At 50.4% G+C, this 13,464-nt stretch overlaps 4 protein-coding genes across 4 annotated transcripts; 2 read left to right on the top strand and 2 right to left on the bottom strand.

The window, feature by feature from the left end:
• Window positions 1-423: 423 nt before the first annotated feature.
• Window positions 424-1,210, top strand: M421DRAFT_58800 (GTPase NRas precursor; the record flags this gene model as incomplete). Its single annotated transcript, XM_033595631.1, has 2 exons — window positions 424-501; window positions 560-1,210. The coding sequence occupies 2 exons, from the start codon at window positions 424-426 to the stop codon at window positions 1,208-1,210; spliced, it is 729 nt and encodes a 242-aa protein (XP_033450480.1).
• A 1,743-nt stretch (window positions 1,211-2,953) lies between these two features.
• On the top strand, window positions 2,954-3,304 carry M421DRAFT_58439 (uncharacterized protein; the record flags this gene model as incomplete). Its single annotated transcript, XM_033595602.1, has 1 exon — window positions 2,954-3,304. A coding segment is annotated over one exon (351 nt), but the record flags the coding sequence as incomplete, so codon positions are not given.
• A 1,767-nt stretch (window positions 3,305-5,071) lies between these two features.
• On the bottom strand, window positions 5,072-6,151 carry M421DRAFT_3313 (uncharacterized protein; the record flags this gene model as incomplete). The annotated part of the gene is made up of 3 exons (XM_033589380.1): window positions 5,072-5,244; window positions 5,306-5,491; window positions 5,545-6,151. 3 exons carry the CDS (start codon window positions 6,149-6,151, stop codon window positions 5,072-5,074), a joined length of 966 nt encoding a protein of 321 aa, XP_033450478.1.
• Window positions 6,152-7,749: 1,598 nt separating this feature from the next.
• M421DRAFT_99605 (acyl-CoA N-acyltransferase) lies at window positions 7,750-8,469 on the bottom strand (the record flags this gene model as incomplete). The annotated part of the gene is made up of 2 exons (XM_033598774.1): window positions 7,750-8,355; window positions 8,407-8,469. 2 exons carry the CDS (start codon window positions 8,467-8,469, stop codon window positions 7,750-7,752), a joined length of 669 nt encoding a protein of 222 aa, XP_033450477.1.
• Between the last annotated feature and the right edge of the window lie 4,995 nt (window positions 8,470-13,464).

The raw sequence follows: 13,464 nt of genomic DNA, 5'->3' as shown, positions 1-13,464 counted from the left end.
TCGTCCCTGCACCGCCCGCCCCAGCCACGCCCCGCTCGCTCCTGCAGCCATTTCTGCACCGACGTTGCTGCACAGTCCACGTCCCGCCGTGTACAACCCGGTGCTACGCCGCCCCCGATCGATTCTGAGCACGCTGCAGCTGTCTGCGACACGCGCCCGGAGCCCTCCTGTGCGTGCATGCGAGTTGGGAATACCCGCCCCGACACACGACCGCGGCCCTTACTGCCCATCCCCAACAGGCACTCGAGACCGCCCACGCCGCCCGTCACCTGCGAGCGCGCTCTCACGAGACGGACTCTGCGACGACGTGGCTGAAAGCTTACTCCGCGCCGCCTACCCGAGTCCTGCACGTCTTAACTGCCTCTTGACCCCCAAGAACCACTGCACCAGTCCCCGTAGCTCTCCTACACTGCTCCAGCCAAGATGGCGGGGAAAATGACGCTGTACAAGCTGGTGGTGCTGGGCGACGGAGGTGTAGGCAAGACAGCCCTGACCATCCAGGTACATTTCCCCTGTCCAACGACGCTGCTTGTCCCAGACGACACTAACCGCTCCGCAGCTCTGTCTGAACCACTTCGTCGAGACGTACGACCCTACAATCGAGGACTCGTACCGCAAGCAGGTCCAGATCGATGGTCAGTCGTGCATGCTCGAGGTCCTCGATACAGCCGGCCAGGAAGAATACATTGCCCTGCGAGACCAATGGATACGCGATGGTGAAGGCTTCGTCCTCGTCTACAGCATCTCCTCACGGTCATCTTTCGCGCGCATACAGCGCTTCCACAGCCAGATTCAACGCGTCAAGGAGACGGCTATGGCTGGCTCACCCACCTACCCCGGCTCTCCCATCAGCGCGTCTGCCCCGGTCTTCGGACAAGCTCCTGTCATGCTCGTCGGCAATAAATGCGATCGCGTCACCGAGCGCGAGGTTTCCACACAAGAAGGCCAGGCCCTAGCCAAGGACCTGGGCTGTGACTTCGTCGAGGCATCAGCCAAGAATTGCGTCAACGTTGAGAAGGCCTTTTTCGACGTAGTTAGGCAGCTCCGCCGACAGCGCCACCAAGGCTCCGGTCGTCACGAGAGGAGCGAAAAGACCCGCGGTCCACGTGTGTCAGGTAACGACCGCGTTCGAGGAAGCGGCGGCGACCGAGGAGGCAGTAATGGACGACCGGTCAAGCGCAAAGACAAGCCCAAGTGTGTCATATTGTGAGCACTAGCTTGAGGAGCCGCGAAGACGAGTATTTGGAATTACAGCACATCCTAACGAGCCACGACACATACCTCGTCACCGCCAACACAAACCCTCATAGACCGCCATCTTCATACGGCGTTGGCATAGGAGCGGCGTTTAGCACTGCACGCATCATTGGTCTCCCACTGTTTGGATTAGCATGAGACCCACGGCGTTTTGGAGTGTCTTGGACACCTTTTGGAAATATCCGCATTATTGTATGGATAGGCATTCACATATGGCTATGATCTTGTACGACGTTGCACGGCTGAATCAATTATTACTGTCATGGAAATTGGACAAAGACCTCGCTCAACACCGCACAGTGCAGACAAGGTGCGGCGGTGCTGAGTCTGGGGAGGACTGTCCGAAATAGGGAAAGGAAAAAGAAAAAGCAGGAATGATTTTGCTCTTCACGGCGCGAGATACCTCTGAATTCACCTTCAACACTTCATAACTCACTTCGCCTCGAATTTTGAATCTGCGTCACAGTGCTGTTAGTCCCACGTGTGAGCCGCGTCAGACAGCTTTGACGCGGTAAACGAGCCTTGTCTGGGTCGACTCCGCCCGGGTGGTTCTTTTGATGGAAGCTCTTCCCCACAAAGCATTAACTCCGATGCCGACACAGAGGTCGTGTGGGTACATACCGCACCCGGAGCATGGTGCAGGTGGCGGAGGAGGGCGCTTGTGTTGCTTAGATGTTGCCTTATCATCGTTTTGAATACGCCGCCCTGGCCAGCTACACTATCCAGGACCTGCGAGACACAAGCATGCGGACGCTCTGCCTCACTTCGGCGTAACGAAAACGGCTCGGAAAAACGACGGGGCATTTGCAAAAATGCCGCTCTCTAACGGCATTCCGTCGCACAGCAACTCACAGCGGGTATTCTCAGGCGCAATGTGCATATTGTGCACTGTATATGTCTAGGGTCTTCGGCAGCTGCCCACCCAATGAGATAGTGTGCATGGTGTGCATAACTGGGAATTGTTTGTGTTGGGCAGCTATGCATGGGGATTTCCCTAGATGGGCCTGGACTTCATTGTCTGCTCATCCCTTGTAGAACTCCAATACCGACTTCATTATTGAACATGTGTCATCACATGCGTCTGTTAAAGTCATTTTTGGATTGTGTAGTTCGTAATGCAGCTGCCATCAACCGAGCCACGCACTAGTTCCCACTAACCACAGTAACTCACTTCGCGCAATAGTGAACACCCTGCTGTTCCATCTAATTTACCATTAGCCTGCATCACCTAGGATACTAGATAACACTTCGCTTGCGTGAGTGGAAACGAGTACATGTCGAAATCCGCCCCAAGAGTCCTTCCTCGTTGTATATTGGGAAGTGCTGTGTACAAGATGCTGGCAACCAACTTTTCAACGGTATAGCATAACCAACCTTCGACAGCCCTAATGTAACTTAATGTGGACATCAACTTGATGGGAGCACAGCGTGCGCTGTTCAACTTCTACACACAGCTCGCATTCGTCTTTGCTCCCCCAGATACTCAATCGCCATCGCTATTCGTTAGAACCATGTTCCAAGAACTCAAGCAACTGTCGCAACATCTCCTTCGGGAAGCTGGATGAGTTGTCAATATCAATAGCGATGCATCCGCTCCGTCGCTCTTCAGAATCCGATCGTTTGAGGAGACTCCGTGCCTAGTCGTCAAAAATTACAGCAACTAGGAGCGGTACCGAGCTTCGCGTAAGAGGGAACAGCCGATTATGCCGTGCCCATACTGCAAGAGGATCGATGGGCGCCTCGTCCTACATTATCAGGCCTGGAGCTCGACCCTGAGAGACCTCCAGAGAATGCTGATGAGCCTGCGCTGGTGATGACGGTGCAAACGAGCTTTATGAGAGGTGGCTTGGTCTTGTGCGTCAACATGCAACATAACATATGGGACGTGATGGGTCAAGCGGTAGTCGTGCAGTGGAATTTCAAGGTTTGCTCAGGAAGCGAGTTGACCAGAGAGGAACTCAGGCTTGGCAACATGAAAAGAAACGGACCGATCATCTTCTCGATTAGGAGGACTGGAGTCATGGCAATGAGCTCAACGATCAGCTGATGACCTCCGGTCCCATAGCCAGCAGTGACCCCAGCTCTGAGCAGGTCCAGACTGGTACTACGCTAAGCACTTTTGCACTACCGAAGTGCTCCTGGACCTACTTCAATTTCGCCTCACCCTTGTTGGAGGATTCCAAGCAAGAAGCAACGAGCGAGATGTGAGAAGGCTTTACTGGCTTCATATCAACCGATGATGCTTTTTTCAGCGTACAGTGACGAATCCGTCCTGCGTGCACGACAACGTGTCTTTCGCCCCATCACCATTGCATTCGCTCGCTCGTTTGATGCCTGACGCTACATCGACATCGATTCGGCTTACCCCGAAACACAACAGGATATGGCATAAGCAGCTTCCACTTGATGACCTCTTAAGTCTCCCACTTTGGCACATCGCGGCACAAATGCGCTAACGAGTCGACCACAACACGTCGGGGGCGGTACACCGAATACAATAGTTGTGAATCCACTCACTGTAAGTTGCCTGAATACGTCCGCAACATCAGCTTCACTGCTAGGTGTGGAGCAGACACAGACATCATGCTCAGCTCGTGGTCGAAGGTGCAGGCACACCAATTGATGTTTGAATTGGGGTTGAGTGGATCAAAAAGAGTGAGAAGGCCAGTGTGTGCGCGCTGATGTCTAATGCGCCAAAGGAAGATAAGGGTGATATGGCTGTTGCGATGTGTCTACAAAACGAGGATGCAAGGATACTTTGCGACAGTGCGAAGTGGTGCTAGTTTGCAACGTACGTTGGCTAGCTTTTGTCGGATTCCTTCGTACAACGTATGGGAAGGGTCGTTCTCAGCTGCAGCCTGCGGACATATTGTTCAAGCCAGGTTGATCCACGTCTCCTGGTTCCAGTGCACATCGTCTAGCCAACGCACGAAGTCATCGTAATTTCCAGGTTCGAAGAGAGATGTGCCCAGAGTAGGATCAGTTGTCTCTTCGACTCCTATCTCCTCGCTCCTTTGTGCAACTAGACCTGGTTCCAAAATCAAGTCAAGTATTCTTTTCATAAACTTTCTGCCCCGGTTGCAACTTTGATGGCCGTTTGCATCGGGTCTGATCGTACCTAAGCATGCTCCAAACACAGAAAGGCCCTGGATTGTATCAGAGCGATGAAGATCAAACACTTCTACCGAAGCGGACACAGGACTTCGCTCTTGACGGAGTAGCTCGACTGCAAGCATTGAAGCAGCGGGAATCCCATGCGTGCACAAGATCTAGAAGAAGTCAATCTGGAAGTCCTGGAAATAATCTCTGTTGTCCAGCATCATGATGACGACTTTGAACATTTCACTGCAGACAGAGAGAGTAGCGAATCAACTGATCCTGGGTATACCATCTTGCGCCATGTTCGCTGTAAGAAGAAAAGGTGATCCAGACTTACAAGTCGAATGTGAATGAGGAACAAGGCCTCGAGCGGTGAGTGCCGAGAACTCCAGGGGTCGTTGACATCGATGCGAAGAAACCCAGGCAAGTCGTTCCAGGCGGTCAATGCCCGTGCTTCAATTTCGACAGCGCGACGAGCGACTTCTTCTGGTGGAAGACAGCCTAATGAGATTTCCAAAATATCTTCGGTAATGAGTGCATTTGTTGCTGATATTCGCGGAGAGGTACTGCGTTGAATAACGCCCTCCTAGTTCCATCCCTTTTCGTCCAATTCGGCAACGGCAACTTGTAGGTAAGACCCTTCGGACATTATCTGAGCATCTGTGAGATCGAGGGGTATCTGCAAAATGCAATAGAGTCTTGTTAGCTTCGGTAGTTATCCAGCAAACGCGGCAGTTGACTTGTCGTTGCTATAGGCACAAATGAACAGTCGCTTGCGTAACTCGGCTATGAAAAGAGGTGTATTGTCGTCGACGTTAATCTTTTGGTGTAGGTTGCCACACTGAAATGCCGTCACAAATAAGGAGGCCTTCCGCGAGCTGTCGTGTCCTGTAGACGGTCAGTAAGGCCTGTCACACAAAGATAACGTTGGATGCGTTAGGCGACTCACCTCCTCGTGAACGTAGTGAGCAATAGCTGATGAAATTTTCGTATAACAACCAGAGATACAAGTCATTTAGCACACCGAGATTGTCACAGAACTCGACGCACATCTCTGAAGCATGATGCAGGCTCAGCGCCAGTTCAGCCCGATCGACGGGAGCTGTATCAGGGAAGCAGAATATAGGATCACCATCTGCATTTCTGTATCAGTAGCCGGACTTTTGACACCGGAAACTGCAAGCGTACCTTTCAAAGGCTGTGCAACAAGCGATACCAAGGAGACGATGATACCGATGACCTCCCATCTCAGAGCGGTACCAGTAACGTTCGTAAAGAATTCGTGAGCTGTGGTATTTCGATCTAATAGCTGTGACAAGGGTTTAGAGGTATTGTTCCAGATCTGGGCTGACATGTCCCGCAAGTCCTCGGTTCTGTGAGATCCTCGGATCCTGTGCCACGAGGCGCGAGTTACATCCAGGTAGATCTCGACCATGGGCTCAATGACGACAACACCTCCAGCGAAAGAAAACCACTTGTCGATGTACTTCTGTATGAATTTCAGGTCCCCCAAGAGATCAAGTACTGACGCGCCCTGGTCGATGTGTTCTTGTGAGACCGTGAAGGCAGTCAGTCCTGGGGGTGTAAGACCTATGCCTGGCTCAAGTTCGTCCAGCACTGCGGCGTGATTGATGAAGGAGGCTCCACGTTCAAGTTTCTGTGCATCCGTGCTGATAGCTTGACCGTTTGACGGACAACGAGAGTTCTCTGAACCTCGCTGTGCCGGAGCACCCATGAATCGAGGCCGAGATCCGGAACTTGGCGAGCGCACAGATGAGGTGGGTATGGGTGCCATGGGACTATTTGCTGATTTATCGGAACGAGAGAAACGCAGGAAGCCTGTTGGACGGTTCGTGTGCTCGAGATGTGTAAGATACGCCGCGGGCGTCGATACGCGCCCTGTTCCGGACAGTGGCTGATATAGTGTCCTCTCCTCTTCTGCACTCGATGGATTTTGATGCGATTGCAGGCTACGCTTTGCAGCAGACTTGCCAGAGGTGCGAGGTGGTAGACACAGTTTTCTGATTTGCCTCGTTTGACACATCTTCCACAGTGTGGCATGAAATGGTCGCATCGAAGCTTTCCTTTCCGGCACGGCTCGCACGCCTGCAATTTGCCGTTGCGGCGGTAGGCCATGTTTTGATGCTTCTCAATGTGCGTCTCGCGTAGACGGGCCGGGAAAGATTGCCAGTCTGTCTGAAGTCAGCAGGGCTTATTTTATGGGATGAACGCTATATTCGGACCATCATAGATTCGTCGCAGCTAGAGGCGGAATGGTTTTAGGAATGAGGCCGCTACAGTAGCTGTGGGGTACAAATCAATATATGTGACTGCGATAAAGGCGGTCCCAAGAATTCCTGCAGTAAGTCTTCTCTCGCGCGATGGAGTTTAAGTTATTGGTAGTTGTGAGTCCGAAGGTAGTTACAAGCTTTACAGACAAAGGAACTACGAACTACGCACGCGACTTCCGGTTTGGGGTTTAGCGCGGTTTTGAAGGCCGTCCACAAAGGGTCTCAGATGAGCAGTGTCTGCGTGGCTCCTCCCATCCGGGAGCTCTTCGACCGCCTGGCTCTGTGCGGAATTTAGTTATCTGTATTATTGTTGGATGCTCCTGCTTCGGTTAAGCTCAATGCCAGCCGCTGTTGTGATAAAGCCCCCTGTAGGCTGATCAACTAGTGTTCTTCGTGTGGAAGCTGAGCAGTCTCTGATCGTTGATCGAGTGTGAAGAAAGTGATCAAGTTCCTTGTTCTATCTACGGTGCTGAATGAGCAGATGTCGCAGCAGATGTCATGCCTATTTACCAGCCAATTCGGGGGTACTAATGTATGTACATTTTGCCTCTATTTTGGCTGCAACAGCAGAATGTATACACCAATACTGATCCAGCTATACCCTAATTGGAGCCCTAATCATGGCTCCAAGCTGTACCTGATTCCATTCACCATGGCGTGGTAGATCGCCAATGTCTGATCGGCCCAATATCCAGATGCGGATCACGTGATATGCACCCTCACCTCGATCCTTGCTGCGACACTTCGAGATATAGCGAATGTAAACGCATCATGGCTCGAGCACATGGGTTGTGTCGCCCTGAAGTATGAATTAGTGTAATCCCATTTGTTTTTGTCGCAGCAGATACCATGCCTATTTACCAGCCAATTCAGGGGTGCAAATGTATGTACATTTTGCCTCTATTTTGGCTGCAACAGTTTTTTATTGCTTCAGTCCTGTTGCTCAACTGGCTTGACATGTGACGGTACCGACTTCAATGACTCCAGCGAGGCAGTTATCGTGTTTGAGAGTCTGCATATAATTCACAGACCATTCGGCATAAGTGGATATCGCAGACGTCTGCACATCTTCGCACATCGACGAATAACGCGGTACTGCGGCTCAGAGAGTCTTCACTAGTGTTAGGACCACGTCGTTCATACCAGTTTCCCCGCTCTTGCCGTTATCCAGCACCAGAGAACACCGTTCAAATCCAATCTTCTCATAGAAGTTTCTGCCAGTAGTATTCCACCGTACCATGTCAAGGTGTATCCCGGGTGCTCCTTGGCGTTTGACAGCATCGAACAGCGCCTTGATCAAAGCTGAACCCCAGCCCTTTCTACGGAATTTTTCGAGGATATCGATGTGCATGTGGGCAGGGTACTTCTCCAACTCCTCTGGCCACTCTTGCAATGAACTGCATCCTGCATTGTGAACTGCATGCCTGAAGTTCCGGGACACTTCCTGCTCCACCCCTGGATCCTGTGTTTGCACGCTGGGTTTCGGGACTTCTTCCAGTGGCACGCTAGGTGCAAACTCCTTTATCCATTTTTCTGCAAAGTTCGAAGTATTTGAGGTGCCGATACAGTAGCCGACTACACAGCCCGTCCCATCGTCAAGGACAAAGCAAGTGACTGGCGTAAGGAGCACGTATGGTCTATACCAGAGGTAGGATCCGATCGTACGTGTGGGTTCGCAATCTAACGTTGACTCAATGGTTCCGAAGAACTTGGTTAGAATCAGCGCAAGCTGCGGGTTCCACTTCTTACTTGTACTGACAACTTGAAGACCGCTCTCAAAGTCTTTGACTGGATCGTAGGGCCGCACAAATAGAGCAGACATTGAAAAGAATACAACACAATTTTATCTCACGTTTGAGGTACCCTTCGACTGCACCTTGTACGGTAGTGTTATTACAACGCTGGTATAGAGGAGAGTTGGGGCAAAAGCTACATCAGATCTTATTGTACCCCGCCTTGTGACTTGTTATGGATTGTTTGCAAAACCATGGGTACACCCCGTGACTTAGCGCGAGAAGGTTGCCGAATACCTAGGTACCGTGTCTGTGCGAATGATGCACGGATTCGCGTAATGCGCCGAAAGTTACTAATGAAAAGACCAAAATCTTGCTTTCCCCTGCTAGACATCTAGGTAACTATAAGCAGTTAATCTTGACTTTCTCTATAGAAATGTAGGAAATAGCTAACGTACATCACGGGTATGCTGGTCACACAGGTACCGTGTCCGTGCACCCAATGCGCGGATTCAGTCAATGCGCTGAACCACCAAAACACTACAATTAATACAGCCACATAACAACACAACGCAATGGGATTAAAAGAAGCACTTGCAGAGTGTAATGCTTTTGTATCTAACGAAGTTCACAAGTAAGCGGCGCAACCTAAGTACATCGGGAAAAGTTTTTCCATCGTCGAAATCGGGAAATCGTGGCATTGTACTGTGCGCAACAGTACCTACCGTGTCCGTGCGCGTGATGGCAGGATTCGCGTGATGCCGCGAACCACCAAAACAAGCACCTGCAACGTGAGGCTGTAGAGCCATGCAGAATAGCTATTATCACGAGATTTTGTAGTGGATTAGTGTCGCAGCAAGGATCGAGGTAAGGGTGCATATCACGTGATCCGCATCTGGATATTAGACCAATCAAACACTGGCGATCCACCACGCCGTGGTGAGCGGAATTGGGTACAGCTTAGAGCTGTGATTAGGGCTCTAATTAGGGTATAGCTAGATTAGTATTGGTGTAACGTAAAGCACCACCAAGCCAGACACACCACCAAGCTGGACACTTTTTCTTAGCACTGCAACTTTTCTATACAACATAATATGTAACGTAGTTCACAAGCGAGCGGTCCATCCCAACCATGATAGCCTAATAACTACTTTGCATTACAATGCTATCCTAACACAACGTGCAATTAACCTATACTAAAGGGACCTTATAGCTTGCTATCTAAGCTACAATTAAAGATTATAACAAGAGTAAAAGACATGCTATTGCAGCCTTTAGCGTACCTTAAACTACTGTCTGCTAATAACACTAAGGAGCCCTCTCTTAACGCGATTGCGAGCCTAGTTTAAAGAAGCTAAGCAAACTAAGAGGAGGAGGCCCTTGTACAACGTATACTTGAGCTTGATACAAGAGGAATACCTGCTACAAAGGCTATGGTGCGAGATATGGCCAATGATCTGCTTGCTGAGCGCGGTGGAGAGCCTGTTGGCAAGCACTGGGTAGACAACTTCAAGACGCGTACGCCTGAGATCAAGCTTCGAAGGAGCCGTCCATATGATCGCCAGCGAGCCCTTAACGAAGATGCACGCGTTATAACACCCTAGTTTGAGCTAGTTGCCAACACAAAGGCCAAGTACAGCATCACAGACAAAGACATGTACAACTTTAACAAGACAGGCTTCATGATGGGGGTTATCTATGGCCAGATAGTCTTTACAGGCTCTAAGAAGCGCAGCACAAAGAGCCTACAGCTAGGGAACCATAGTTGGGTCACTAATATAACGTAAATACTAAGCGAGTGAGCCATTGAAGCGAGTGAGCCACCCCACCAAATTTCTATACCCTACAACTATAAATCAACTATGGCTCCACCAAACATAGCCCAACACGCTTCTTGTGAGACTGATATACACCTTGCAATCTTAGCTCTTAATGCAAATTAAATTTAGACTAAAAGGCGCGCTGCAGTAATGTTTTAAGTCTCTTGCGCTACCCTCCACCGCCAACACGCTGGCAAACCTGCTAGACGCAATTGCCAGCCCAACTTAAAGAAGCTTACTAAGCAAGAGGAGGAGGTAATAGTAAAGCATATACTGGATCTAGATACACGTGGGTTTTCGCCTACGTACGCAGCTGTACGTGATATGGCTGGTAAGCTACTCTTAGCGCGTGGTAGCTCTCCTGTAGGCAGAGACTGGCTAAGCAACTTTGTCAAGCGTACAGACAGTCTTAGGACGCGTTTCAATCGAGCATACGATAGGCAGAGAGCTCTATGCAAGGATCCAGCTCTAATCAGGAGCTAGTTTAAGCTTGTAGAGGAGACAAAGGCCAAGTACAGCATCTGCGATAATAACGTGTACAACTTTAACAAGGCTGGCTTTATAATAGGCAAAATTACAACTTAACTTGTTGTAACAGGGTTAGAAAGAAGAGGCAGGTCTAAGGCTATTCAGCCAGGTAATCGCGAGTGGGTGACGGCGATTGCTGCAATCAACGCTGCTGGCTGGTCAGTCCTGCTGTTCCTCATCTTCGCTGGCCAGTATCATCTATCTGCCTGGTACAAGGAAGCAGAGATCCCACGCGACTGGGTAATCGCAGTTAGCGACAATGGCTGGACAAACAACAAGCTAGGAGTAGAGTGGCTGAAGCACTTCAACGCTCACACAAAGACTCGCGTTGTTGGTGCGCGTCGCCTGCTCGTCCTTGACAGCCATGAGAGCCACCACTCTCTTGAGTTTCAAGAGCTCTGCAAGGAGAACAATATCTATACGCTCTGCATGACGCCTCACTCATCCCATCTACTGCAGCCGCTTGACGTTGGCTGCTTCTCGCCGTTGAAGCGCGCGTATAGCCGTGAGGTTGAGAGCCTCATCCGCCACCACATCAACCATATCACCAAGCTTAAGTTCCTGCCAGCCTTTAAGGCAGCGTTCAGTTAATCGTTCACCTCAGCCAATATCTGCTCAGCCTTTCGAGGTACAGGCCTTGTGCCTCTCCAACCAGACGCTGTGCTCTCAAAGTTTGACGTGCAGCTACGTACACCTACTCCAGATACTCTGCCAGAGGCTCTCTGGGAAGCTCGTACGCCAAGCAACGTACGTGAACTTGATGCTCAATCAACGTTAATACGCGATCGCGTGCAGCGGCACAAGAGCTCATTGCCAGCTTCAATCATTGAGGCGATTAACCAGCTTAAGAAGGGTGCTGAGGTAGTGATGCTCTTAGCTGAGCTGATGCGCGATCAGATTGCCAGCCTTGAGAAGGCTAATGAGGCAGTGTTAGCGCACAAACAGTGTAAAAAAAGGCGTATACAGCAGTATGTGATCTTAACAAAGGGAGCTGGAGAGGATATACTTGCTTAACGTGAGGCTGATTAGCAGATTGCTTGTGAAGAGCGTTAAGGAGGAGAGCAATTAGGCCGCAGCCGCCAGGCACTCGCGCGCTGCAAGAGATGCAGAGAGACTGGGCACAACTTGCGTACGTGCAAAAAAGATACTTTAGATAACGTAAACCCCCAGCACCCGGGCCAACCCAGCACCCGGGCCAAAAAAGCTTGGCAGTACCAACTCACGTTACAACTCTTCAATTTCATCGCTATTTAACATAGAGCCTGCGTACGCTGTGCTTGTATCTAATTTAGAATATGCCTCTATATCTTTTTTGCACGTTTGCGCGTTGTGTCCAGTCCCTCCACAGTTTCCACAGCGCCATAGAGCTGGTTAAGCTTGTTCTTGATCACCACCACCACGAGCCTTCTTCGACCGCTCAGCGGCTACAGAGGCCTCTGCAGCCACCTGAGCTGCTGCCTCACCATACTCCATAGTACCACCTTGCTAGATCCGCTTCCTTTTGCGCGATTTCCGCTTAGTCATTACTGCTAATTGCTCTTTAAGCTCAGTAATCCAGGCTGCTTGAAGCGCGTTCTGATGCAGCATAAGCTCGCCGCCTCTAACAAGCTGAGAGAAGCCTGCTTGCGCAGTAATAGGCAACTGAGTAAAAGACTCGCGTACGAGCTTCAACTGAGATCCAAACTTGTGGGTATTGCTTAGAGTCTTTGACTGCCACAGCGTCTCTAGGAGGAGGGGTTCTGGCGGGGTACGCAGGCACACTTCAAGGCGATCTAACACGACCTGCGCGTTGAGAGGGACTAGCCCTGCTGCCTCAAAGGCCTTGCGACAGTTCTCTGCTGTAAACACGTTAAAAAACGCGTCCTTAAAGGCAGGGAGGAAGCCTTCTTTGTTGATGTAGAAGACGCGCTTGCGTGCTAAGTCTTGTACGTGCTGAGAGTACTTGCGCTTTAACAGCAAGAAGCAGACTACATTAAGCGGCTAGAGGATGTGCGATGAGTGAGGTGGCATGCAGAGGGTAAGGATTATGTTTTTAAGGCAGTAGTCCTTAAAATCCTGGTTAAGGTGGCTCTTATGGCCGTCCAAAATGAGCAGCCTGTACGCCCCCACCTGGCTCGCCTTTGTATGCGCGTCGAAGTGCTTCAGCCACTCAAGGCCGAGCGCGTTGTTCGTCCACCCGCTCTCGGAGACGGAGAGCTTCCAATTGCGTGGTATATCTGCCTCCTCGTACCAGGCAGAGATGTGAACGCGTCCTTTGTAGATAATGAAAGGTGGAATACAAGATCCAGCAGCGCAGACGCTCTGGATGACTGTTACCCACTCGCGATCACCTGGCTGAATAAGCTGAGGTTAATTACGTCTCTCTGCGCCTGTAACAACCTTTATTAAGCTAATAACACCTATCTAGAAGCTAGTCTTGTTAAAGTTGTGCATAGACTGGCGGATGGGTACCATGTACCTAGGGTAGGGTATAGGTAGGGTATAGGTCGCACGGACGTAGGTATAGGTAGGGTAGGGTCGCACGGACCATAGGTATAGGTAGGGTAGGGTTGCACGGACTATAGGTAGGGTAGGGTAGCACGTGACTGGGTATAGGTATAGGTAGGGTAGCACGTGCTAGGTATAGGTTTGGTTTGGGTATATTACTAACCTAGTTTGTATACAACTAACCCTAGGTTGTACTAGTAGATTCTTTCGCATACACAATACTTAGAAGAAAAAGCATCTATAATTTAT

The sequence above is a fragment of the Didymella exigua genome (genome assembly GCF_010094145.1).
Source record: "Didymella exigua CBS 183.55 unplaced genomic scaffold M421scaffold_8, whole genome shotgun sequence".
Taxonomy (NCBI): domain Eukaryota; kingdom Fungi; phylum Ascomycota; class Dothideomycetes; order Pleosporales; family Didymellaceae; genus Didymella; species Didymella exigua.
The sequence above is the reverse complement of the archived record's forward strand: the minus strand, read 5'-3'. Positions and strand labels throughout refer to the sequence as shown.